Here is a 26,975-nt window from a genome sequence, read left to right on the forward strand (position 1 = left end):
TTTATATTATTTGTTTTTTTTCATTACAAAACCTAGATTTTCAACAAGGGTGTGTACACGTTTTATATCCACTGTATTTCATTCCCTTTATTTGCTCACCAAAAATGTCACACAGATATTCCTGATGTTCCATCCCCACAAAGGAGGACAGCAGCTCATGAAATTGCTTCTAGACAAGGGAGTCATCCACGAGGTCCCTGACTTTTGCCACCCCTATAGTGCCTGTTTTAGGCAGTGTTCCAAAGACGAAATTACCACCATAGCAGCTACAAACAAATGCAGTCTGAGGGTAATGCTGCTCAGTGCTAGAAGTCTAAATCTCAAAATGCACTCGCTCGAAGCACTCTTTAAAATGGAAAACTTCAACATTTGTCCTGTAACAGAGATCTGGTTCAAAGCAGCAGAAAGCACCCCTGCACTACCAGGATAGAACTAATTCCACACCATTCGGCCCCAGAACTTGGACTGAAACTCCAAAGGTGGTGGTGTTTCCATATTCATAAAGGATGCGCACACCTCCAGACTGGTAGCCCAACATTATGCATCAGAGATGCTTCAGGTGCAGCTAACATTGGGTAAGACCACGATACAAGTCATGGCCTGTTATAGGTCCCCAACCATGTCCCAAGACTTGCACTCCGCGTTCCTAAGCACCCTGGAGAATATTAGGGTCCAGCCTAACACACACATACTAGGCAGCTTCAACTACCCCTCCATTAACTGGGAAAACTACTCATGTACGAGTACATTTGCCCAATGTTTCCTGGAATGCATTAATTCCAGTGCCCTGGACCAGGTCGTTCTTACCCCCACTAGAGACAGCAACATCCTTGACTTGGTCATTATTAACATGGGCGACCATTGCTCTATACCAATAGTCAACTCCTCCCTGGTTAGATTTGACCACAAACAAATCACCTTGGAAATCCACATCCCTCCCACCCCACCCCCCGCAAAGCTAACCACCCTGAAAAACTTCTCCAGAGCTAACTTTGAGTTCCTAAAAACAGAGGTGGCTAACTTCACGGCACCCATGCAAATGGAGAATAGTTGCATGACAGCCGAATCATACACCAGTGCACTGTACCAACACACACACAAATGCATGGGTCTCACCATAGAATTAAGATGCTGTCCTCCAAAAACAGGAAGACAATCTGTTGGTCTTTTGCCATAAACAAACTCTACAACAGAAGGAGGAAACTGATGTGGAATAAGGTGACGTCCCAAGAATGGAAAAACTCCCTTAGCCACAACAAAAAGTTGAGATCCCTCATTAAATCCTCTAAAGCTAGCAATGAAAATAGAATTGCAGAAGATATTAAGGACAACCCCAAGGCCTTCTATAGTTATGTAAAGAATCTCCACGGCAGTACCCAGATTTGCTCTGAGCTTCTGCACAATGGTACCGCCTATACCAAGCTAACGGATATTGCCAGTATACTGGCTAACAGATTCAGTGCCAACTTTACACCCCTCCCCAAAGGATCAATCACAATACCAGTAGATTGCCAGGCACCCAGTATTACTGCTGCACAGGTTAAAACAGCACTGTCCAAGGTCAAGAATACAGCTTCTATAGGACCTGACAATATTCCTGGCTGTGTTCTACATGAACTACAGAGTGAACTGGCACTTGACCTGTGTGGCCCTGTTCAATTGCAGCCTCACCTCAGGCTTTGTCCCTATCAAATGGTGCACTGCTACAGTCATCCTTGCTCCACAAAAGAAGAGTGACTACAGACCCTGTGAACTATTGTCCCATTAACCTGACAAGTCTGATATGCAAAGCTATGAAATGCATCATCATGGACCTAATAAACAAGGATATAGGGAATCTCCGAACTCTGGATCTCACAGTTTGGTTTTGTGAAGAGTAGTTCGTGCCTGCTCAACCTGGTCGACTTCAGAGTCAGTCACCAGAGCTGTGGATGAAGGCAAGGTGGTTCATACAGCCTGCCTTGATCTATCAAAGGCCTTTGATACCATTCCCCACTCAGGAATCATAGAAAAACTCAAAAAGCTAAGCATCAACCCCTATATCACTACGTGAGTTGCGAACTGGCTCACAGATAGAACCCACATTGTGAAAGTAGCTGACTCCAAGTCAGACTGCTGACCAGTCACAGGTGGAGTACCACAGGGTTCAGTCCTGGGTCCTGTCCTGTTTGCTGTCTACTTCTCTGAAGTCCAGGCCAATACGAAGGGACTCTGGCTGACAAAGTTCAGAGATGGTTGCAATTTGAGGGCTATTAACTCCACAAGGGATGTTGACATCCTACAGAAGTACCTCACTGAGACCAACGACTGGTGTCAGAACATGGCCTTAAGCTCAATGCCAAAAAATGTTGATGTGAGAGTGTTCAATCTCGCCGTTTGTTCTTACACATGGGTTCGGAGCCGATCCTCTGCTCCGAGTCGGCCGCTTAGCAAAGCTCTGCATCGAGAAGAAGCTCGAGACCAACCCATCTCCCACAATTCCCTCTGCCTTTACCTCAGATCTAGTTTGCCGCTGCAACTGATCACATCGTTTGAAGAGCTCTGGGCCAACTTCAGATAAGATGAAGTTTTTTTTTTACTAATAGAATTTTCTTCTAAAATTCTTAGATTTGTTAGACTTGTAAGTGTGTGTGTGTGTGTGTATGGTCTCTGGTTCCGATCGACTAAATTATGAGTTTTTTAAAGCATTTATATTTAGTTAGGATTCCTAGGGCCTGCCCCACTTACTAAATCTCGGATTCGACTGCTAAATTTATTACTAATCACTTCATATCATTGCTTCTCGGCCTTTGGCTAAGATTAAGTGTAGTGATTGTTATTTTCACTGTTTATTGTGACATTTTTTCGACTCTGGCATGTCAGAAAAGGTTAAGTCAGGCTTTAAAAGATGTCAGTGCGGACAGATGATGTCTGTCACAGACAACCATAGCTCCTGTGTCTACTGTCTTGGCCCTCTCCATCTTCAGGAGGACTGCTCCATATGTCATTCCTTTAGTGGAAGGGTCATGACAGATAGGCGCAGGAAGCTTATGGACAGGGGTCTTCTGAAGCCTGCTTTCCAGGAGGCTTTAGATAAGTCAGACCAGACTTCTAAATCTTCGAAGGAGTCGAAGACTTCGGAGCCTACGTCATCGGCTCCAAGTTCTTCTTTTAAAGTTCGTTCACCGGTTCCACAGACTTCGGGGCCGAGTGTCGAGCTAGTGTTTTTCACCGAGCCTCGGGTCTTGGAACCGGTGACGGAACTGCCACCTCCTGCTCTTTTGAGGTCGGCACCGTCCTCGATTCCTTTGACGTGGTCTTCCAGGCCCCTCTCCGACACCGACGTAGATCATATGGTGGAGAAGCTGATGGAGAACACGGCCCTGTCCAAACTCATTGCAGTCTCCTCTCAGTTGGTATCGAGACTCGAAGGCCTTCCCTTGTCTCCATCTGGTCCTCCTCCGAGGCCTACTCAGCCCTCGGAGCCGGGAGACTCTGATCTGCTGATAGTGGAGCCCTTGGTACCAGAACCGTCTCTTTCTCGGTCTGCACCATTGACCTCTACTCCGTCGGAACCACTCCCGGACTCGCGGAGCCGAAGATCTATCCTTGGTTCCGGGACCGAGAGTCGAACCGATGTTTCGGTGCCGACTCTCCCTCTCGGCATGGATCACCTCAGCTCCGTCCTCGGGGTCGGTGCCCTTGGCTTCCGCGTCGGAGATTCCTCCTCATTCTTCGGAACTGGGGGATTCCTCGGCTCGGGGTCCGGGGGCCTTTGATCTTATGAGGAAGGTATTGTCTTCCCAGACAACTACTTCAGCAGAAGCAGCGTCTCCCTCCCGTAAAGGCCCGTTGTCCTCTTCTGCATCTACGACTACTCAAAAGCGTCGAGCACCAGTGTCTCAGCCGCTCCCAGAGGGAGCCCCCTCTTCCTCGGAGGCTTCATCGGATCCCCCCCCCCCCCCCCCGAGGAGGTCCCGAGGAAAAGATTGTGTAAGAGGAGGCACTTGGATTCTCCACAAGAGTCCTTAACATCGGACACTGACTTAGATGAGTCAGAAGGGTCCCCAAAATCACCTTCAGAGGATGTCTCCTTCTCTGACATCCTGGAGATCCTAAAACAGAGGTGATTGGCAAGCCCTAACCCCTTCTGAGGATGTCAGTTTTGCTGAAGGCATTCGGTGCTCGCCCTTCTTCCTCCTGGGTCACTCTGCCCTTCGAGTTAATGGAATTAATTGCTCGAAGGGCATGGGAGACACCTGACACAGTGGAGCCAGTTCCCAGAAAGCCTAATAAATTTATTACGGCCCCTCAGGATAAGGCATACCTCACAAAGGGAGTTCCAGTGGACGCTGTGGTGGTGGCAGCTGCCACGAAAAAGGAGATGTCCGAATCTTCCTAGTCTGTCCATCCGCCTAACAGAGATTCTAGGACCATGGACAGATATGGGAAGATCATTTTCAGTTCAGCGACTTTTTCCATGCGATCACTGAACTATTTGACACATTTCACACATTTACAGAGGGATCTAGTCAGAGAGTTTGGAGAGACCCTCCAGGGTACTACAGATGCTGCTGTCGCGGATAAGGTTACAGCACAGCTCAATACCCTTACATCCATTGTAAACTCGTCCATGAGGCTCATCTCGTTTGTAGCCGAAGGGTCGAGTAGGGCTGCGGCTTCAGCGATTGCTCTCCGTAGACAATCCTGGATGCGCCTTTGCTCCTTTGCGGAAGCCTTCAAGTCTTCCTTTACTAACGCCCCCTTTGATGGTGCCACTCTTTTTGGCCCCAAAGTAAAGGAGACCCTTACCAGGTGAGAGCAAGAGGGAAAGACTCTGTCTGCTGTCGGAGTCAGTTTTTCCACCCCATCCAGACCGTACCCCAAAGGGCAACAAGGTGGGAAAATGTGGTTTCGTAAACCCCAGGGTTCTTTCCCAAGCACACAGGGTGATGCCCCCTCCAGAGGCAGAGGGGGGGCAGAAGTGGAAGACGTCGCCCTGGCGGCAGAGGGGGTCCGCAGAACCAAGGCGACAGGGATACTGTCCCTGGGAAGCCTTTCCAGCACTCCTGAATGGAGGCCTGACTGTCCTGCTCTGGAGGCAGTCGGGGGTCGCTTAGCTTTATACCCTCAGGCCTGGCAAAATCTTACCTCAGACAGATGGGTAAAAAGCATTATTACCAGAGGTTACAAAATTCCATTTCTATTTCCCCCATTACCACAGAAAAGATTCCCAGATGTACCGCCCCATCTGCGAGAACCTGCAGCTATAGAAATTTCAAAGCTGCTAGAAAAAAGAGACATCCAACCAGTCCCGGCGGACCAAAGAGGATTCGGAACTTACTCAAGGTTCTTTTTAGTTCCAAAAAAGACAGGGGACTGGAGGCCAATTCTGGACCTAAGCAATCTCAATACCTTTGTGAAGAAAGAAAAGTTCCGGATGGTCACGCTTCAATCGATCCTTCCGTTCTTACAGAAGGACGACTGGATGTGCTCAGTAGATCTCAAGGACGCCTACTACCACATCAAAATGGCCAGAGCGTCCAGAGATCACCTGCGCTTCTGGCTGGGAGCCAGCCACTTTCAGTTTCGGGCCCTGCCCTTTGGTCTAACCTCAGCCCCCAGGGTTTTCACCAAATGCATGGTAGTGGTAGCGTCTCACTTGAGATGCCTAGGATTCAGGGTGTTTCCGTATCTGGACGACTGGCTCCTTACTGCCACCACCGAGCGTCTACTGATACAGGCCAGGGACTACACACTCGGCCTTTGTGTTCAGCTAGGGATTTCGATAAATTTCTAAAAATCTGCCTTACAGCCATCACAGCATATTTCATTCATAGGGGCAGATTTGGATACCCGTTCCTTGCTTCTAAGACTTCCCCCAGAAAGAATAGCTTCCCTACAAAAACACATATCTCTACTTCTGTTGTCCAAGAAATCCCCAGCCAAACTAGTTCTGAAGGTCTTGGGACTCATGTCAGCTTCCCTCATTGCAATTTCCTTGGGAAGACTACACATGAGAGTTCTCCAATGGCTGCTGTTCGCACAATGGTCGTTCCAACAGTTACCGCTGACGCACGAAATTCACATTACAAACACCTGCAAAACACACCTGTCTTGGTGGTTACAGAATTGCAATCTCATCGGCGGCCGACCGTTTGTGTTACCCACACCAACAGCTACAGTGACCACGGATGCTTCCCTGATAGGGTGGGGGGGCATCTTTCAGGGACAGACAGTCCAAGGCGAATGGAACAATCTAGAGTACAACCTGCACATCAATGTCCTGGAGATGAGGGCAGTGTTTCTAGCGTTGCAACACTTTTCCTCCCTTCTACCTCTAGGGACCATTGCAGTTCAAACGGACATGTCCGTAGTTTGGTACATAAACAAACAAGGGGGAACCAAATCTTACCAGTTATGCAGAGACGCCATGAGAATTTGGCAATGGGCAGAGTCCACGGGTCGCTTTCTGATAGCAACGCACATCCCGGGGTTATCCAACGTTATAGCGGACAGGTTGAGCAGAGCCATCCTGTTACCTCACGAGTGGTCCCTCAACCAGACAATAACGGACATGATATTCCGCAAGTGGGGCCAGCCTTGCTGCGATCTGTTTGCGTCTCCATTGAACGCCAAATGCAGAAGCTACTTTGCCCTATTACCCCCTCCAGGGGATGTCCCCAGGGACACTCTGATTCACGATTGGCCCCCGGGTCTCCTGTACGCTTTTCCCCCTATACCTGTGATACCGAGATTTCTCCAGAAAGCCAAGGATCTGGAAAGGACTGTAGTTCTGATTGCCCCATTCTGGCCTCGTCAAATTTGGTTTCCCTTTCTTCAAGCACACCAAATACGGGAGCCCTGGATCCTGGACCCCCGGTGCCAGATCTACTGACTCATTCGTCAGGAGCTCCCCACCCGTCGCTCCTGTCCCTCAGATTAGCAGCTTGGCTGCTCCGCTTCCCTTCTTAGCCAGGTCTGATCTTCTCTCTCCGGCGGTTCAGAACATTCTAGTAGCCTCTCATAAGGCTTCCACTACAAAAATTTACACTAGTAAGTGGAAACGTTTTGTATACTGGGCAACTGCACAACATTTAGATCCCTTAATAGCCCCACTAAACAAAGTTTTAGAGTTCCTATCCATGCTATTTCACCAAGGAGCTTCTACTGCCACCTTGAGGGTTCAGTTGGCTGCTATTTCTAACTTTCATGTAGGGGAGAATGGTGCACCTATTATGGCTCATAGGCTTTGTAAAGCCTTTTTGAAAGGACCCTTTCATCTTAGACCACCAGTCAGGTTTCCTACAGCTCCGTAGAATCTAAACCTCCTCTTATCCCAGCTAATGTTACCACCCTTTGAACCAGCCTCTTCCTGTTCCTTAAAGTTCTTGTCCTGGAAAACTCTCTTTCTAGTAGCTATCACTTCAGCCAGACGAGTGTCGGAACTTCAAGCTCTTTCCATTAAATACCCATATTTAATTTTTCACCCGGATAGGGTATCTTTACGCACCAACCCCTCTTTCCTCCCTAAGGTTTGTTCAGTCAACAACATTAATCAATCCATCGAACTTCCCACATTTTTCAAAAATCATTCCAATAAGCTGGAATATATGTTGCACAAGTTGGATGTTCATAGACAACTCAGATTCTATCTAGATAGAATGAAAGATCATAGAAAAGTAGACCAGCTCTTTATAGCCTTTGCGGACAACAAAAAGGGCATGGCAGTGACTAAGCGTACTCTCTCCAAATGGTTATCTGATTGTATTACCTTTGTTTATGCTGCTGTTGATCAAAGTTTGCCCACCAAACCAAAAGGACATTTTACTAGATAAGTTTCCACATCTTTGGCTCATGCGGCCCGCCTACCTTTGGATACTATTTGTGCGGCCGCCACTTGGTCTAAACCACATACATTCATCACTCATTATAAAGTGGATAGGATTTCCAGGGACAGGGCAACCTTTGGTTCCACTGTGCTCAGGAATGTTCTTCCGTGAGTCTCTCAGGGTCACGGAGCTAGGGACGCTACCCATGTGTAAGAACAAACGGCGAGATTGAACACTCTCACATAAAGAAGTTATGTCCTTACCATAACGTTCCATGTGGAGTGTTCATCTCGCCTTTGTTCTTACATTCCCACCCTCAGGTCAGGAAGAACGTCCGGTTTAGAGGTCTGGTCTGGTTATATCCCGCTGCTGGTTTCTCTCTGTTGTGCTACTGGTTTCAGTTACGCCCCTTGTATGTATGTATGTTTATATTATTGTTGCTGGATCTGGTGGTGTTTTGCAAACTAGATCTGAGGTAAAGGCAGAGGGAATTGTGGGAGATAGGTTGGTCTCGAGCTTCTTCTCGATGCAGAGCTTTGCTAAGCGGCCGACTCGGAGCCGAGGATTGGCTCCGAACCCATGTGTAAGAACAAAGGTGAGATGAACACTCCACATGGAAAGTTATGGTAAGGACATAACTTCTTTTTATCCCCTTTGGGAAAAACCTGGTTCCCATGAATTACCACATTGATGGTAGTCCGCTGAACATAGAAGGCATTATAAGAGATCTGGGAACACTGGTTGACAGCAACCTCTCTTTTGACCACCGCATTGCTACTGTGGTCAGAAAGTCATGTGTGGCACACCTCATTACTAAGGGTTTTGCATCCTGGAAGAAAGAGGTCATTGTCTCCCTCTACTCTTCCATCATTAGGCCAGTCATAGAGTACAATGCCCCATTTGGCTTGTACCTCACTATAAACCTGCAGTAACTGGAGAGGCCGCCAGAGTACCTCAAAGAGGATTCTAATCCTTAAATACTTGTTCTATATGGACAGACTCAAATTATTTCCAGCTATTCTCTGTCGCATATCGCCTACTTAAAGGTGATCTCTGCTTGACTTGCAATGCCATGTCTGCCCCAGCTCTGTTAGAAATGCTACATCTAAAGAAATCCCAATCCCTCCACACCACACACTCGAGACCTCAACCTCATTACCACAATCAACAGAACATGCTGGAGGTACAGGTTCATAACCCAGAGACTGCCCATGCTATGGAATAGACTTCCCATAAATGTCAAACAGAGCACCTCACTGGCTCTCTTCAAGAGAAATCTTGAGTGGATGGGAAATGGAAAATTCACCCCGGGGATCACTCCAGTGGCTCTACTCGACAGAGGCACTGGATACTAGGGTCAGGTGGCACTATGCCAGGTAATCCTATGGGCTAGGCTTGTAAAGGGTCCAGGGCCATTAGCCTAGTACACACCTATGAACCAGACCAGCAAGGATCCGGAGTCTGCTAGAGATTCCTTTTGGTTCCAAAGAAAAACTGGGACTTCAGGCCCATTTTGGACCTCTGCCGCCTAAACGAGTTTGTGAAAAACTACTATCTGGATGGTCACAGGGCAGTCCGTTTTGCCTTTTCTAAGGTAGGATAACTGGATGTGCTTGGTGAACCTGCATGACTCCTACTACCACATTAAAATAGAGGCAGTCCAGGAGGTTTCTTCATTTTCGGCTGATACCTAGTAGTGTTCATTTCAGAGCACTGTTATTCGGTATCACCACAGTCCCCTTAGATGTTCATCAAATGAAATGCAGTGGTTGTAGCACATCTCAGACTGCAGGGGTTCTAGGTGTTGGCATATCTAGAAGACAGGCTCATATCCTCTTCCATGAGGGATTTGCTAATTCGAGCCAGAAGACGCACACTGCTCCAGTTATGTTATCAATTTGGGATCGTGATCAACCTGGAGAAGTCAAAATTATCACCAGTCCAGACCGAGTCATAGGCTGCCACCTGGGCACCACCACTCTGGTAGCAACTTCCGTCCAAAAGTGAAGGAATCTCCTGGATTGCCTCACTACTATAAACTTTAAGACAACAAGCTCCCCTGGTTCTGTCTTCCCTAATTCCCATGGCAAGATCCATCATACATCTTTTGGGCTGTATCCATCATGCCATATTCTGCATGAGGTCATTTCATTGGACCCTTTAAGTACAGTAGTGTTTTCTTCGCCATCCTGTGCACTTTCTAGTCAGCCTTATGAGTATCTGCAGGCAACATATTTTGTGGTGGCTGAGTTCTCGTTTTGTGCGTCTGTCATCCCTTTGTTCTCCATCTCCCAGTAGCCACGGTAGCCGTGGATGTTTTCCTTCTGGGGGAGAGGACTGGGGGTTGGTTTAATTAAGTGTTTATCCCATAGATGCAAGGTACCAGGGTTTGGTTCTTACCTTTGGGTTGGGAAATTTGGCTTTGCTTAAAATAGCCTTTCAAATGCAGGTAGCCTAGTACTAACTTATGAATCCATTTCAGGGGAAACTGTCCGAGGTATGTGGTCTTCGATAGAGGCTAATCTTCACATCAGTGTTCCAGAGATAAGGGCAATCCTCCTATTATTGCAGGCCTTCCAGGACACCCCGCCCCAGAAGTATGGTTGCTGTTCAGATGTACAGATCTCTCTGTAGTCTGGCACATAAACAAGGAGGAACCCATTTGTATCCTTTATGTTGGGAGGCCATGAGGGTTTGGCAGTGGGTGAGATCTTCCCACCATTTTTGATTGCAACACATCACCCAGGGAAGTCTGTTGTCTTAGCTGACGAGTTAAGCTGGTCCATTCTCCTATTGCACAAGCTCTTTCACTCCGATAGTGGTTTCCATGAGTTTCAGTTGCTGGGGTCAGCCTTTCTGCAGTCCGTTCTCTGGCCATTCATAACACAAAATGCACCAGTTTACTTTGCCCTGATTCCACAGGAGGTTGACTTCCTGAGGGATGCTTTGTCCCACACTTGGCCCCTGGATCTCCTTTATGCCCATCTGCCAACTCCACTCATAACCAGGTTTCTGCAGAAAGCAAACTGATACAGGGCAACAGTAATCCTTCTTCCCTTTTAGTCTCAACAGATGTAGCTCCACTTCCTGTGGCTTCATCTGGTTTACCCTCTTTGGATACTGAACCCTCTTTCAAATTTCATCTCATTTGTCCTGTACATGTCACCCAGACATAAAGTCTCTGAAACTGACCATATAGTTTATTCACTTCCAATGATTCAATAAATTCCTGCCTTTATTCTAATGTAATTCACATTTCAAAATCCTTCCACCAGGAAAGTTTATAGAAGTAAGTGGAAGTAATTTTACATCTGGCTTATCATGGATTTAGATTTTCTGGCAGATCTTTTTCAGGCAGACCGATACTATGTCATCAAAGTTCAGTTTACATCTATTTTGAAATTTCATGTTTTAAGATTTTACTCCTGTTGCTTCATTGAAACTATCTAAGGTATTTTTATAGAGCACCTTTCTCCTAATGCCTCCTCTAATGAATCCTGTTCTATCTTGGGATTTTAATATTTTACTATAGGCCTTGACAAAAACCCCTTTTGAACCTGCAGCTGGTATGAATTTTTAACTCCTTTCTTGGAAACTCTTCTGGTGGCAGTTACCTCAGCAAGGAGGATTTCAAAACTCCAGGCTTTGTCATGCAAACCCCACCATATTTGGTCTTTCACAAAGGTAGAATTTCTCTTTGAACAAATCCTAACTTCCTTCCCCAAAGTTGCTTTTGATTCTGTCTTGAATCAGGCGATTAACATATCAGTTTTCCTTCACAATTTCTCGTACAAGGGTGAATATCTCTTACATGTGTTGGTTGGTCATCAGATACGCTTTTGTCTGCACTATACCACAGACTTCAAAAAATCCAACCTTCTCCCCATTTTTTTTTTTTTTTTTTTTTAACTAAATTGGGATCTAGTATTCCCAAGGTCACGCTGTCCAGATTGTTGCCCAATTGCATTGTTTGTCTGTAGAGCTGAAGGACTGTCTCTGCTTCACAGACCTAAAGCTCACTCTGCTATGGCTGTTGCATCCTCTGCAGTCTTCTTTTCAAGAGTTCATGTTGATATCTGTGCTGATATCTGTGCTGCAGCTACTTGGTCTATGGGGATCAACTTTTAAAAAACAAAAAACAGAACACCAACGTTCATTTCCGCAAGACTGAAAATACCAAAACCTGACATACCCCAACGCTGAAACTTTCCCAGGGTAAGTAACACTTGCCCAAACTTAAATACACACTGAAGTAATTAAAACACACCCTGGTGGGGGGGGGGGCTACACCCCCCACACACCCCTTAACTATATATACCAACTCCAGGATCACACAACAGTGGAGTAAAGTGCATATTGGGCAGGTTTTTACTTATCCTGGGAAAGTTTGGCATTTGGTATGTCAGGTTCCAGTTTTTTCAGTCTCGTGAAAATGAATGTCTGTGTTCTGATCATTTTGTAAAGTAGATCCTGTCTACAGTACACACATTAATCTGTCACTGCTAGCTGGACCTGCAGTGCCAGTCTAGGGCTTCATTTGACTCTACCATCCATCAGAACATCCTTCTGTGAGTCCTCCCAGAGTATGTAGTTGCTTGGGGACTCTGTCCCATCAGCTAATATGGACGGAAAAGACTGTATCTGATTAAGTTATGTACTTATCATAATGCTAAATCTGCGTTTTCTCCATCTGTTTCAACTTTCCCTCTGTCCCCTGCCAAATTGTTATCTTGGTCTCTTAACAGTACTGGTCCTGTCCATAGCCTTGTCTTAGTCTTGCACTGTTATGTCATCATTTCAAACCCTTTTTAGCTGATGTAGTTTTGGGGTAGGTATTTGTATGAGCAGGCAGACTCGATCTGAGGAATTAGAGCAGAATGGGATTTTGGGCAAACAAAGGAGCCTGTGGCCTGGATCCGAAAGTCTGAAAGTTGCTGGCATCTAGTCCAGTCAGATCTGATTATACCCAGCAATTGAGATGCACGTAAAAGGACAATGCAGATCTAGCATTAATGGTATGTACATAATTTTCATTTTCTACAAAATTAAACATGTGGTATCCTTCAAAGTCTCAGAAAATCCAGTACCCAGCCTATACTAGGTCAAAAGTAAAACAAACTTTTCAGTGTGGATGGTGAGAAGTTCACTTTGTGTAATATGTTATGCACCTAGTTCAGTAATAATCGAACTTTAAAATATGTACTACAAAATAAAGTAGTAGGTAGTCCACAGTTGAGTTAAAAATGGAATATCCTTTATTGAAACACACAAGTGATCCTAGTGGAGTGTAATGAAAAGCATTAAAGACATTAGTTATTTATATATAATCAGGTTATTAGGAGCAAGGCAGTGGTTACCGAGGGTGGTTCTGTTAAGAGTAATAAAAGCATTACATTCATTCCTTTAACCAAGTCCCCTGTAACACCATAGTGTAAACTGAGACTGCGCTACCTTAGAACTGAAACTAAGAAGCCAGAGACAAATTAAAATGTATAAGAACAGCTTATTAAGCCTAACCTACTAATCCAAACTTTATTAAGAAACCAACTCAGTAACAAAATGACTAACAAAAAGATCTACCACTAGACATCTATCAGAACAAATGTTAGTAACTTATAAACTAAAACACTTGAAGATAGCTTTCGTACCAAGTAAATACTTAATCAGGCATGTGTAAAAAATAAAAAAATACATATATTTGTGTATATATATATATATATATATTATATATGTGTGTGTATATATATATATATATATATATATATATATATATATATATAAAATATTGAGCATATATATAAATCTACAAGTGAACAATTAAGTAGGCTGAAAACCATAGCTGTAATTGAACTCAGCTGTGGACTAGCTGTCATTTTCTTTTTCTGTATAACACTCGTCTATAGATTCAGAGAGTTGTCATTAGTTTATCCAAACTATCTCATACACTGTACTTGCCAAACAAATATGCTTTCTGTTTTAAGCTACAGTTGTTTAGCAGTGGTGGGAAGAAAGCACTGGTAGCACTTTTCCAGGCAAGCAAGCATAGGTGTAACAAGGGTTGAAATGTTTTACTGTTCTAGCACAAAAAAGTCTAAAATGCATAAAGCTGCAAAGCTTTGGCTTTTAAATTTTGCAATCAAAATTTGCCTTTGAATTTTAACCATACATGGCAGTAGATTACATTCTGTCTATTCAGTGTACAGCCCTGGAAATTTCTTCGTAGGAGGTTACTATGCTAATGGCCCTGGGACCTTTACAAGCCTAGCCAAGAGTTTATCCCCAAAAAAAGAAACTTCTGTCAGAATCTGTCACCCCTGTCAGTGAGGGACAAAGGTGGAACCCAAGGGACACATTTTTGGTTTACCATCCACTCATCAAGGTTGCGCTTGGAGGGTCAGCTAGGTACTCTGACATTTATGGGAAGCCTATTCCAGAGACAGGGCAGCCTCTGGGAGACAGATGTGTATTAGGTTTTGGCCTTTCAGGTGGGCAATGTGAGGAGTTAGACTTATGGATATGGAGCATCTCTAGTAGGGCAGTGTTTGATATTGTCTTGTAGGCAAGACGCAGATCACCTCTGAGCAGTCTGTACGATACCAAGTAGAGTGATGGTGATTTGAGCCTCTCTGCATAGGACAGATGTTGGAATATATGGATTCTCTTTATGAAGTATTTTTGTGGCCTTTTCCAGTTGGTGTAGGTGCTTGGAGAGGTACATACCAAATGGGGAATTATACTCCATTATAGGCCTAATGAGAGTGGAGTACAGAGAGGTAATAACCTTCTTTTTTCTGGATGCAATTCCTTTACTTATGAGATGAGCCAAGCAAAAGGCTTTTTTCTGACCAGTACCACTTCATGATGGTTGAATGTGAGATTGTTGTCAGAGTACCCAGGTTTTTCACCACAGGTTGTGTGCTAAGGGGTTTGCCGTTGATGTGGTAAATCAGTAGGGGCTGTGTTTTTCTGAATGGTATGATGCATTTTTTTGTTTTTAAATTAAGGCCATGACTTTGGCACCAGTCATTTGTTGCTGTGAGAGCCTCTTGCAGTCTGTCAACATTTGGGGACTCAATGACAGCACCTAACTTAGTCATCTGCAAATGTGGTCAGCCGCAGGCCCTTTATCTGTGCCTGGACCACTGAGAAGTAGATGCCAAACAGTAGGGGACCCGGGACAGATCCCTGGGGAACTCCACTAGTGACAGGTCTGCTGTCAGTGGTGGTGTCACCTATTTTGACCTTGTGGGTCCTATCGTTGAGCCAGTTGGCCACCCACCTGACGAGATGGGGATTTACACCAAATTGTTAGCTTTTCGATGATGCCCGAGTGGGGGATTGTGTCAAAGGCCTTTGCCAAGTCAAGGTAAGCTGTATGTACTGACTTTCCCTCATCCAGGGCTTTGATGACCATCTCAAAGAAGTTAACCAAGTTCAACAGGCAAGATTTGCCCCTGACTGATCCGAATTGGGTGTGGTCAAGTGCTTGGAGATTGCCTATGTTCTTGTTTATGAGATCCATAATCTCTGCAGAAAGTTAATTTACTTTGTGCAAGTTGTGTAAACTGAGTATAGCAATGGTGTTCTTGATTATCTGTAATATTAAGTAACTAAATGTAATCTTAAATGAGTAAGTTTGAAATGTGACATAAAGCTTTGTTTCCATCTCCTGTGTATAGGGCAAAATGATCATGCAAGACAAGCTTGAAAAAGAGAGGAATGATGCAAAGAATGCTGTTGAGGAATATGTATATGAAATGAGAGAAAAGTTGTGTGGAGTCTACGAGAAATTCGTCAATGAAGATGTAAGCACTATATATGAGCATAAGTGGTATTTTTACTACATTACAGGTGTAATTCAGTGTGTTGAGAAGCTAATCATTTTGCAGCATAGTCCTTACTCTGCAACATGTATGGGATTGGCCTTTAACCTAGTGTCTTGGGGTTGCCTCTTAGTTACATATATAAAAAGTGAAGTGTTTTTTTAAGTATTGTGTGTTTTACTTAATTTAATTAGAATTGTAGCTAAGGTCTGAGACTTGGAGTTGAGTGAAGTGATTACTTTAGCAACTCTTGACATTGAATCCATTAACTTATCAACATCCTCAGTACCCAGTTGTCTTCACAAAGACACCTTAACAGTGAGTCTTATATGGTTTGCACCCACAACTGGATATGCCCATGCTCCACACCACAATATCCACTAATATTCCTGTCTCTCTAATCTTGTTTACCCCAACTTACTTCCCCTCTATACTGGCTTATCTTTGTGATACATTTTCTATCAAATACTCTTTCTACTCGTACTCTACACTTTGTTTATCTTAGAACCATGCTTGAAATTTACTGCTGAAATTCCCTTGCTTCAGTCTGTATTTAATGTGTCACAACTTTAATTATTTGTCATGTATTATCTTAGTCATATATATCAGGTGTTTCTCAAGTATCATGTATTCAGTGTGTCCTAACTCTATTGCTTCGTGTATTCTAACCATGAAGCACAGCTCTCTGATACTGTACTAGCTGACTCATGTTTCTTGGATATTGGCTGCCCTGCCACATTGTTTCTTGTAGTTAGTGTCCTTATACCTCTTTACATTTAATGTATCCACTAATTGTATATCTGGGATATTGTCTGAACCTTTCTAATATTGTAATTTAATCTGTTTTAAAATATTCATTGGAGCTTTACTCCCCAAAGCCATGATTTTGATGTTCTTAGTGTTTCACTGTTGCAGTCATTGCATTTGGGTAATCCTGCTGGCAGGTTGCCCTCAGTCGGCCTGAATTCCAAAGTCCTGGGTCCTGCCTCTGCTGCTGTCACCCCTTCCCTGACGTCAGGTCGTCAGGGGTATAAAAGAAGCAGCTGACGCCATTTTCTTTAGTCTTTATTGCCACGCAGTGCCCGAAGCAGAAGCAAGTCCGCAAGTGCCGGTCGGCTGACTCCTGAAATTTTCGAGTTCAAATTTCAGATCCGAAGTCTTCTATAAAGCTAAGTACCCCGTTGGGGAAACCTTTCTTGCTCCAGAACTGATGTCAGAAAAAGTTAATAATTGTATTTCTTGTGGGAAGCAAATACTTCATAAGGACTTTCGTTCTTACTGTACTTCTTGCCTAGACCCTGATCATAATTTTCTGGGTTGTCGGTTTTGTGCTAGATTTAACCAATGCACTATTAAGCGTCTGTATGATTATGCTTTAAACTACTTCGGACGCAGATTTAATTATCCAGAAATGTCGTCGGAAAGCCATCCGACTAACGGAGTTCACAAAAAACGCAAAGAAAAAGAAAGACAGAGGCCCAAAACCGACGAAGCTTCTCCTAAGCCAGTTGCCGGTTCGCTGGTTCTCAGTGAGGTGCTTTCGCAGCCCCTGATGACCGCTACTTTAGAGTCGCAGGCCGCTACAGACTCCCACGTCGAGTCTGCCATGCCACTGGAAACTCAAGGTATTGGAGACTTGGACGCTATCCCTTCAGATGGGTCTGGAGCCGCTGAGCAGGCACCGGCTTCTGAGGGTGTATTCAGACCCAAACACCTATACATTAAACTGACTTCAAAGGCAAAGAAGCTACCTCAAGAGCCATGTGGACAGGCCTCCATGCCCAAAAAACAGATGCTCAAAATGGCTGAAGACTTGATTCCCATCCCCCTCCTGATAAGAGGCCTAGGCAAGAGACTGACTATGAATCTTCAGGTTTCCATTTCTTCTGATTCCTCTTGTGATCAGGAATATTCTTTTTCCCCCATGAGGATTCTGATGCTGAAGAATCCATACCTTCAGCTTCTCCTCCTGAAGATTATTCTTTTGGGGAAACCTTACATACCATGAGAGAGCATTTCCACTGGGAGAGCCAAGATTTTTCAGAGTCTAAAAAGAGGCTCTGGGATTTCCTGTTACTACCTCAGCACAAGCCACTAGCCATCCCTCCTGTTAGACATTGTAGATGTGTTTTCGAGTCTAGCCTTACCCCTGACTCCTTACCTCCAGCACTTAAGCCTGACAGATATTACAAGGATCCTGACTCAGATAAATTCCTTTATAAAAGCCCTGCTGCAGACCCAGAAACTATTTCTCAGGGTCCCAAGGGTGTTAAGGCTTCCACTGCAAAAAACCCTACCCCTTCTGACAGGGATTCTAGGGCACTGGATAGATGGGGAAAAAAGGTTTACACATCTGCTACCTTGGCTATAAGGGCCTTAAACTGTCAGTTTCATATGCGCAAATATCAGCAACATGTCACGGCATTGCTTAAACAGAAAATGTTAAATTCTGAATTTGCAGAAAACAAGTAAATGCAGGATGTATTGCATGCAGCTAAACAAATTGGAAAGCATACTTTGCAATGTGGTTTTGATTCTTTAGAGGTCTCCTGCAGGGCCGCAGTTACAGGTTCTGTAATTAGAAGGCATGCTTGGTTAAAGGAACAAAATCTGCCTGATCATGTTAAAGTTAAATTATTGGATGCAACTTTACAGCATGATTCTTTGTTTGGTGTTAAGGCAGAGGAGGTGTTAAAGAAAATGGAGGACAAGGCTAAATCTATGCAAACGGTCAAAGATTTCTTACAAGTACAGCCACCTAGGTTTAGTAGACACTGGCCAACAAAGAATTGGTCATTTCCTGTCTCAGACCACAAAGGGGCAGACCCAGACGCCTTAGAGGCAGATCCCCAGGCGCAAGGTTCATACAGGTCAAAGCAATGGGGTGCTTCTATCTCCAAAAGTGGAGAAGACAAATCACAAACTTACAAGAAACAGTCCCAATGACTTTCCCCTGCCTGCAGCAAGCACTTATTTCCTGGAAGCACCCTTAGGGAGAAAATTAGCTGTATTTTCTTAAAATTGGCACATTATAACCCAGGACAAGTGGGTTCCAAATATCGTGACACAAGGCTACAAGATGTTCGTGTTTCACTGTTGTAGTCATTACTCTTGGGTTATTCTGCTGGCAGGCTACCCACAGTCGGACAGAATTCCAAAGTCTAGGTCCGGCGTCGGTTGCGGTCGCCTCTTCCCTGACGTCAGTGCGCCAGGGGTATAAAAGATGCAGCCAACGACATTTTCTTCTGTCTTTCTTGCCGCGCGGTGCCCGAAGCAAAAGCAATTCGCAAGTGCCGGTCGGCCGACTCCTGAGATTTTCAAATCCAAATTTCAGAACCGAAGTCTTCATTAAAGGCTAAGTACCCCGTTGGGGAAACTTTTTTCTTGCTCCAGACCGATGTCAGAAAAAGTTAACAATTGTATTTCTTGTGGGAACCAAATACCGCATAAGGATTTTCACTCTTACTGTATTCCTTGCCTAGGCCCTGATCACAACGTTGCTAGCTGTCGGTTTTGTGCTAGATTTAACCAACGCACTATTAAACGTTGGTTCGATTTTGCATTTCATTACTTTGGCTGAAGATTTAATTATATAATGCCGTCGGGACAGCCGACGACTGGAGTTTACAAAAAATGCAAGGACAAGGAAAAGGATACGCATCCGAGGTCCAAAACCGACGAAGAGGCCTCCGTTAGGCCAGTCGCCGGTTCTCAGTGAGGTGCTTTCGCAGCCCCTGGCGCCCGCTACCTCAGAGCCACAGGCCGCTTCCGACTCCCACATGGAGCTGACTGGGCCTCTGGATACTCAAGGTATTGTACACTCGGAAATCATTCCCTCAGATGGATCTGGAGCCGCTGAGCAGGCATCGGCTTCTGATGGTGGCTTCAGACCTACACAACTATATATTAAGCCGTCATCAGCTTCAAAGATTACAGCAGCTCTAAAGACAAAGAAACAAGTACAGCATTCTCCTACTCAGACTTCCATGCCTAAAAAAAGATGCTTAAAATGGCCGAAGACCTAATTACTTGATCAGGGGTTCCCATCCCCCCTTCTGATAAGAGGCCTAGGCAAGAGACAGAATATGATTCTTCTGATCAGGTTTCTATTTCCTCTGATTCCTCTTCTGAACAGGATTATTCCATGCTTCCCTATGAGGACTCTGCTGACAAATCCATTCCTTCAGCCTCTCCTCCTGAGGATTATTCTTTTGGGGGAAACCCTGCATACCATGAGAAAGCATTTCCACTGGGGGAGCCAAGATTATTTTGAGTCTAAGAAAAGGCTCCGAGACTTTCTGCTACTTCCTCAGCACAGACCCCTTGCTATTCCACCTGTTCTAGACATTGTCGATGTATTTTCAGAGTCCGGCCTGTCCCCTGACTTCTTTACCCCCTGCACCTGCTAAGCCAGACAGATACTACAGGGTCCCAGATTCTCATAAATTCCTGTATAAAAACCCCGCTGCTGACCCAGAAACTATATCTCAGGGTCCCAAAGGGTCAAAGCTTCCACTGCAAAAGTCCCTGTCCCCTCTGATAGGGATTCTAGGACTCTGGACAGATGGGGGAAAAAAGTTTACACTTCTGCTACCTTGGCTGTAAGGGCTTTAAATTGTCAGTTTCATATGCTTAAATATCAGCAATATTTAATGTCACTGCTTAAACAGAAATTGTTGACATACTGAATGTTCAGAGAACAAAGAAATGCAAGATTTATTGCATGCAGCTGAACAAGTGGGAAACCATAGTTTGCAATGTGGTTTTGATTCACTGGAGGCCTCTTGCAGGGCCGCTGTTTCAGGTTCTGTTATTAGAAGGCATGCTTGGTTAAAGGAACAGAATCTGCCTGATCATGTTAAAGCAAAATTATTAGATGCTCCTTTACAGCATACTTTTTGTACTAAAGCAGAAGAGGTGTTGAAAAAAATCGAGGATAAAGCAAAATCCATGCAGACAGTTAAGGATTTCTTATAGGTACAGCCACCTAGATTTAGCAGGAACTGGCCTTCTAAAAGTTGGTCCTTTCCAGTGTCAGACAGACCACAAAGAGGCGGATACAGGCATCCAAGAGGCAGATCTCAGCCCCAAGGCTCATACAGGCCTAAACAATGGGGTGCTCCTACCTCCAAAACGGAGAAGACAAATCACAACCTTATAGGAAACAGTCCCAGTGACTTTCCTCTGCCAGATCCAAGCACTTTTCTTTTGACAGCCCCCTTAGGGGGGAAAACTAGCACTTTTTTCATCAAATTGGCAAATGGTTACCCAAGACAAATGGGTCTTGAACATAGTGTCCCAAGGCTACAGGTTCCATTTTCACACCCTACCAAGGTCAAAAGGTATGCCAGACCTGCCACACAATCAATGGACAAAGGCACAGAAGCAAATTACAGCCCTCATGGACATGAGGGCCATTCAACAAGTACCACAACAAGAGCAGGGGCAAGGATTTTACTCTAGACTTATTGCCCAGAAAGGACAAAACCTGGAGACCAGTACTGGACCTATCTATACTAAATGTTTCTGGAAGTTCCAAAATTCAAGATGTTGACTCTACAGCAGCTACTGCCCATGCTGGGCAAGAAGGCTTGGCTCGTAACTTTGGACCTAAAAGCGGCATACCTGCATGTCCCAATCAGACAATCTTGCAGAAGATACCTCAGATTCATAGCAGGCTCAATGCACTACCAATTCTCTGCACTGCCCTTTGGCTTATCTACTGCTCCCAGGGTCTTCACAAAATGCCTGGCACCAGTAATTGCATTTTGCAGACAGAGGAATTCAGATATATCCCTACTTGGACGACTGCCTTATTCAAGCAGAGAACAAAGACATTCTTCTAAAGCATCTGGCGTTTATAAAAAGATTACATATTAGCCTAGGGTACACAGTAAACGAAAAGAAATCAAAACTTAGTGCCTTCTCAAGAGATAATATTCCTGGGTGCAAGCTTAAATACAACTGCCCAGATGGCTTTTCTCACGCCAGACAAGCAGAGACAGCGGACTACCTACTTCAACATGTTGGCAACAAAGGCCCAGTTATCTGCAAGAAAAATTCTGCAGGCTTTGGGCTTCATGGCATCCTGCATCCTACTAATTCCATATGCAAGACTGCAGATGAGGAAACTTCAGTGGTACCTAAAAAGTGTTTGGACTCAACATTGCCACAGCCTGGAAACTAGAAGTACTCTCATTCCCTTCCTGCAACAGGAGTTTTGATGGTGGGCAAAGGCTTGTCATCAAAACAAGGGACAGCCATTCACATTACCCCCAGCCAGGCAAACACTAACAAAGGACGCTTCATATTATGCTTGGGGGGCCTACATGGCAGGAAAATGCATTCAGGGAACATGGACCTCAAACCAAATGCATCTACATATCAATCAGAAAGAGATGCTAGCTGTTCAGAATGCCCTCACAGCCTTCAAGGACCTACTTCAACCAGTACAACTACTGATAAAGACCGACAACACCACGGTCATGTGGTATATAAACATGCAGGGGGGGCACACATTTTTACCCCCTTTGCAGACTAGCCATGACTTTGTGGGACACAGCATTGACTTACCAAGTACATCTGCAGGCACAATTCCTGCCAGGAAGGAAAAATACTCTGGCAGACGAACTAAGCAGAAACCTCATGGATCCCCACGAGTGGTAGCTGGATCCACAAGTCTTCAGCATGATAACAAGGAAATGGGGATGCCCAGACATAGATCTGTTTGCCTCTCCTCACAACTACCAACTAAAGAGATTCTGCACAAGGATATATCGCAGACAAGCATGGAAAGCGGACGCCCTATCCTTCAGCTGGAAAAACCTATCGGTATATGCCTTTCCCCCTCTGCCTCTCCTCCCCAAGGTACTCCTAAAGGTCAGACATGAGAAGCCAAAGATGATACTGATTGCACCAGACTGGCCCCGCCAGCACTGGTACCCAATATTAAGGAGCTTGTCTCAATGCCCAGCTTGGACCCTTCCTCAAGTACCACATCTACTGTCCCAGCAAAACAAACAGATCCTGCACAGCCAGCTCAGGACTTTAAACCTGGCAGCATGGCGGATAATGTAGTCATACAAAACACACCTCTCAGCAAAGCTGTGATGGATGTCATTTTGGAAGCCAGAAGGCCTAGTACTAGAAAATTTTATGCTGGAAAATGGAAGAGATTCTGTGCTTGGAACCAGGCACAAGGAACGGTTACAGCTGTGCCAAATATGCCTCAGATTTTACGATACTTAACTGAGATGCTGGACAAAGGCCTTTGTCATCTATTAAAATTTATGCCTCTGCCATTTCGGCGCATTACAATACAGAGCCACCAATCTTTTCTCATCCCTTATTAAAACAGTACCTCAGAGGAGCCAAAAATTTTAGGCCTCCAAGGAGATCAGTGCCTGCATGGGACCTCAACTGTGTCTTGGAAAAACTCACCCTGCCTCCTTTTGAGCCAGCTGCTACTGCTGATATAAAGTTTTTATCTTGGAAAACAGCTCTGCTCCTAGCAATGACTTCTGCAAGACGAGTTTCAGAGCTACAGGCACTCATGGCTGTGGAACCTTTCATAATTTTTTATACGGACAGGGTCTCTCTGAGGACAAACCCAACATTTATGCCTAAAGTGTCCATTGTGACTCTTAACCAAAGCATTCATCTGCCAACTTTTTATCCAAATCCACAAAACAAGGGGGAAAGAATTCTGCATTCTTTGGACGTACACAGACTGCTTAGATTCTGCTTGGACAGAACCAAAGTTTTCAGAAAGACAGAGCCATTACTAGTGGCATATGCTGCAGGATCACAAGGAAAGGCTGTCTCAACGCAGACTATTTCAAAATGGATAGCCCACTGCATTTGTTTCTGCTACTTACAACATGGCAAGCCAGTGCCTAAGGGCATTAGGCCACATTCCACCAGAGCTGCAGCCACTTCAGCAGCCTTTCTCAGGGGAGTACCAACCAAGGACATTTTAGAGGCAGCTACTTGGAGTTCAGTGCACACCTTTACAAAGCACTATCATCTGCAACTCTACTCTAAATTTAGGGCAGGCTTTGCCACTGCAGATGTTTATTGTGTTGCACTGCTGCAGTCATTACACTAGGGTTATCCTGGCGATCCTGCAGTTGGCCAGAGTTCCAAAGTCTTGGTCCGGCGTCAGTTGCTGTCGCTTCTTCCCTGACGTCAGTGCGCCAGGGGTATATAAGTTGCATCTGACGCCATTTTCTTCAGTCTTTCTTGCCGTGCGGTGCCTGAAGCAGAAGCAGTTTGCAAGTGCCGGTCGGCCGACTCCTGAGATTTTCAGTCAAATTTCGGATCCGAAGTCTTCAATAAAGCTAAGTACCCCATTGGGGAAACTTTTTTCTTGCCTCAGACCGATGTCAGAAAAAGTTAATTGTATTTCTTGTGGGAAGCAAATACCTCATAAGGATTTCCACTCTTACTGTATTCCATGCCTAGGTCCTGATCACGACATCACTAGTTGTCGGTTTTGTGCTAGATTTAACAAATGCACTATAAAACGACGTTTTGATTTTGCTTTGCACTACTTTGGCCGAAGGTTCAATTATACTATGCCATCGGATCAACCGACGACCGCAATACCGAAAAAATGCAAAGACAAGGATAAAGACAGGCATCCGAGGTACAAAACCGACGACAAAACCTCTTCTAGGCCAGTCGCCAGTTAGCCAGTTCTCAGTGAGGCGCTTTCGCAGCCCCTGACACCCGCTACCTCAGAGCCACAGGCCGCCTCCTATGTGGAGACAACTAGGCCTCTGGAAACTCAAGGTATTGGGCCTACTGAAACTAATCCCTCAGATGGGTCCGGAGCCACTGAGCAGGCATCGGCTTCTGAGGGTGTTTTCAGACCTTCACAACTTACCAATAAAGCAACAGCCAAGACAAAAGTACCATTAAAGACAAATAAGCAAGTACAGCATTCTCCTGGACAGTCCTCCATGCCTAAGAAACAGATGCTTAAAATGGCCGAAGACCTCATTACTCTAATCAGGAGTTCCCATCCCCCTCCTGAGAAAAGGCCTAGGCAGGATACAGACTGATTCCTCTGATCAGGTTTCCATTTCCTCTGATTCCTCTTCAGACCAGGGATACTCTCTACCCCACTATGAGGACTCTGATGCTGAAGAATCTATCCCTTCAGCCTCTCCACCTGAGGATTATTCTTTTGGGGAAACTGCATACCATGAGGGAGCATTTCCATTGGGAAAGCCAGGATTACTCAGAATCCAAGAAAAGGCTCAGGGATTTCCTTTTATTGCCTCAGCACAGGCCCCTGGCTATTCCGCCTGTGCTAGATATTGTGGTGGATGTGTTCTCTGAATCCAGCTTATCTCCTGATTCTTTGCCCCCTGCTCCAGCCAAGCCAGATAGGTATTAGAGTCCCAGACTCTCACAAGTTTCTTTATAAAAACCCTTCTGCTGATCCAGAAACTGTTTCCCAGGGTCCAAAAGGGGTTAAGGCTTCCATTGCAAAAAATCCAGTACCCTCTGACAGAGATTCCAGAGCTTTGGATAGATGGGGGAAGAAAGTATACACTTCTGCAACTTTAGCAGTAAGAGCTTTAAATTATCAGTTTCACATGCTTAAGTACCAACAGTATTTAATGGCTCAGTTAAAACAGAAAATGCTTGCAAGCTCAGAAGGTCCTGATTGCAAAGAAAAGCTGGATTTATTGCATGCAGTTGAACAGGTCGGAAAACATACTCTGCAATGTGATTTTGATTCTTTAGAGGCCTCTTGTAGAGCCTCAGTTACAGGTTATGTGATTCGAAGACATGCTTGGTTAAAAGAACAGAGTTTACCTGATCATGTTAAGGAAAAATTATTGGATGCTCCTTTACAGCATTATACCTTGTTTGGTGATAAGGCAGAAGAGGTGTTAAAGAAATGAAGGATAAAGCTAAATCTATGCAAACAGTCAAGGATTTCTTACAGGTACAGCCACCTCGGTTTAGCAGAAATTGGCCAACAAAGAATTGGTCCTTTCCAGTGTCAGACAGGCCACAGAGAGGCAGATACAGACGCCCAAGAGGCCGATCTCAACCCCAAGGCTCAAACAGACAACGACAGTGGGGCACCTCAACCCCAAAAGGAGGCGAGGACAAGTCTCAACCTTACAGGAAACCATCACAATGACTTTCCCCTTTGTACGCCAAGCACTTCCCTTTTGGAAGCCCCCTTAGGGGGGAAACTAGCACTTTTTTCTCAAAACTGGCAATCACCCACCCAAGACAAATGGGTTCTGAATATTGTGTCTCAAGGTTACAGGTTCCACTTTCATACTTTACCAAGGCTAAAAGGAATGCCAGACCTGCCACAAAATCAATGGGCAAAGGCACAAAAACAAATTTCAGCTCTCGAGCTATTCAAAAAGTACCACAAGAAGAACAAGGACAAGGATTTTACTCAAGACTCTTCCTGGTCCCCAGAAAGGACAAGGCCTGGAAGCCCATACTAGACCTTTCAATTCTAAATACTTAGCTGGATATTCCGAAATTCAAAATGTTGACATTACAGCAGCTTCTACCCATGCTGGGCAAGAAGGCTTGGCTTGTTACTCTGGACCTCAGAGGCATACCTGCATGTCCCTGTCAGACAAAATTGCAGAAGATACCTCAGATTCAAAGCTGGTACAATGCACTACCAATTCTCTGCACTGCCCTTTGGCTTATCTACTGTGCCCAGGGTCTTCACAAAGTGCCTGGCACCAGTAATTGCATTTTGCAGACAAAAAGGAATTCAAATATATCCATACCTGGACGACTGCCTCATTCAAGCAGAGACAAAGGACATTCTTCCACAATATCTGGCGTTTGTAAAAAGGTTGCTAATTTCTCTAGGGTACACAGTAAACGAAAAGAAGTCAAAACTAGTGCCCTCACAACAGATTATATTCCTGGGTGCCAGCTTAAATACAATGGCCCAGATGGCTTGCCTCACGCCAGACAAACAAGTTCAACTAACTCAATATTTTCAGTTACTGGCAAAAAAGTCCCATCTCCCTGCAAGAAAAATTCTGCAGGCCCTAGGATTCATGGCTTCCTGCATACTAATACCATATGCCAGACTGCATATGAGGAAATTACAATGGTACCTAAAAAGTGTTTGGACTCAACACACTCACAGTTTAGAAGCAGTAATACCAATGATTCCCTGCCTACAACAGGAGTTTCTATGGTGGGCACAGGCATGTCACCTAAACAAGGGTCAGCCTTTTACCCTACACACAGCCAGGCAGACTCTAACAGATGCTTCGGATTACGCCTGGGGAGCACACATGGCAGGAAAATGCATTCAGGGCAAGTGTACCACAGA

The 26,975-nt window shown here is 44.8% G+C and overlaps 1 protein-coding gene across 1 annotated transcript in view; it reads left to right on the forward strand.

Moving 5' to 3' along the window:
- The window catches only part of HSPA4 (heat shock protein family A (Hsp70) member 4), a 2,799,623-nt gene that overhangs the window by 2,255,831 nt on the left and 516,817 nt on the right, over positions 1-26,975 (forward strand). Inside the window, 1 exon segment of the mRNA XM_044069267.1 lies at positions 15,491-15,616. Within this exon segment, the coding sequence (XP_043925202.1) occupies positions 15,491-15,616 (126 nt within the window).

The sequence above is a fragment of the Protopterus annectens genome, chromosome 4.part0 (assembly GCF_019279795.1).
Source record: "Protopterus annectens isolate FY-2018-M chromosome 4.part0, PAN1.0, whole genome shotgun sequence".
Classification (NCBI taxonomy): Eukaryota; Metazoa; Chordata; order Ceratodontiformes; family Protopteridae; genus Protopterus; species Protopterus annectens.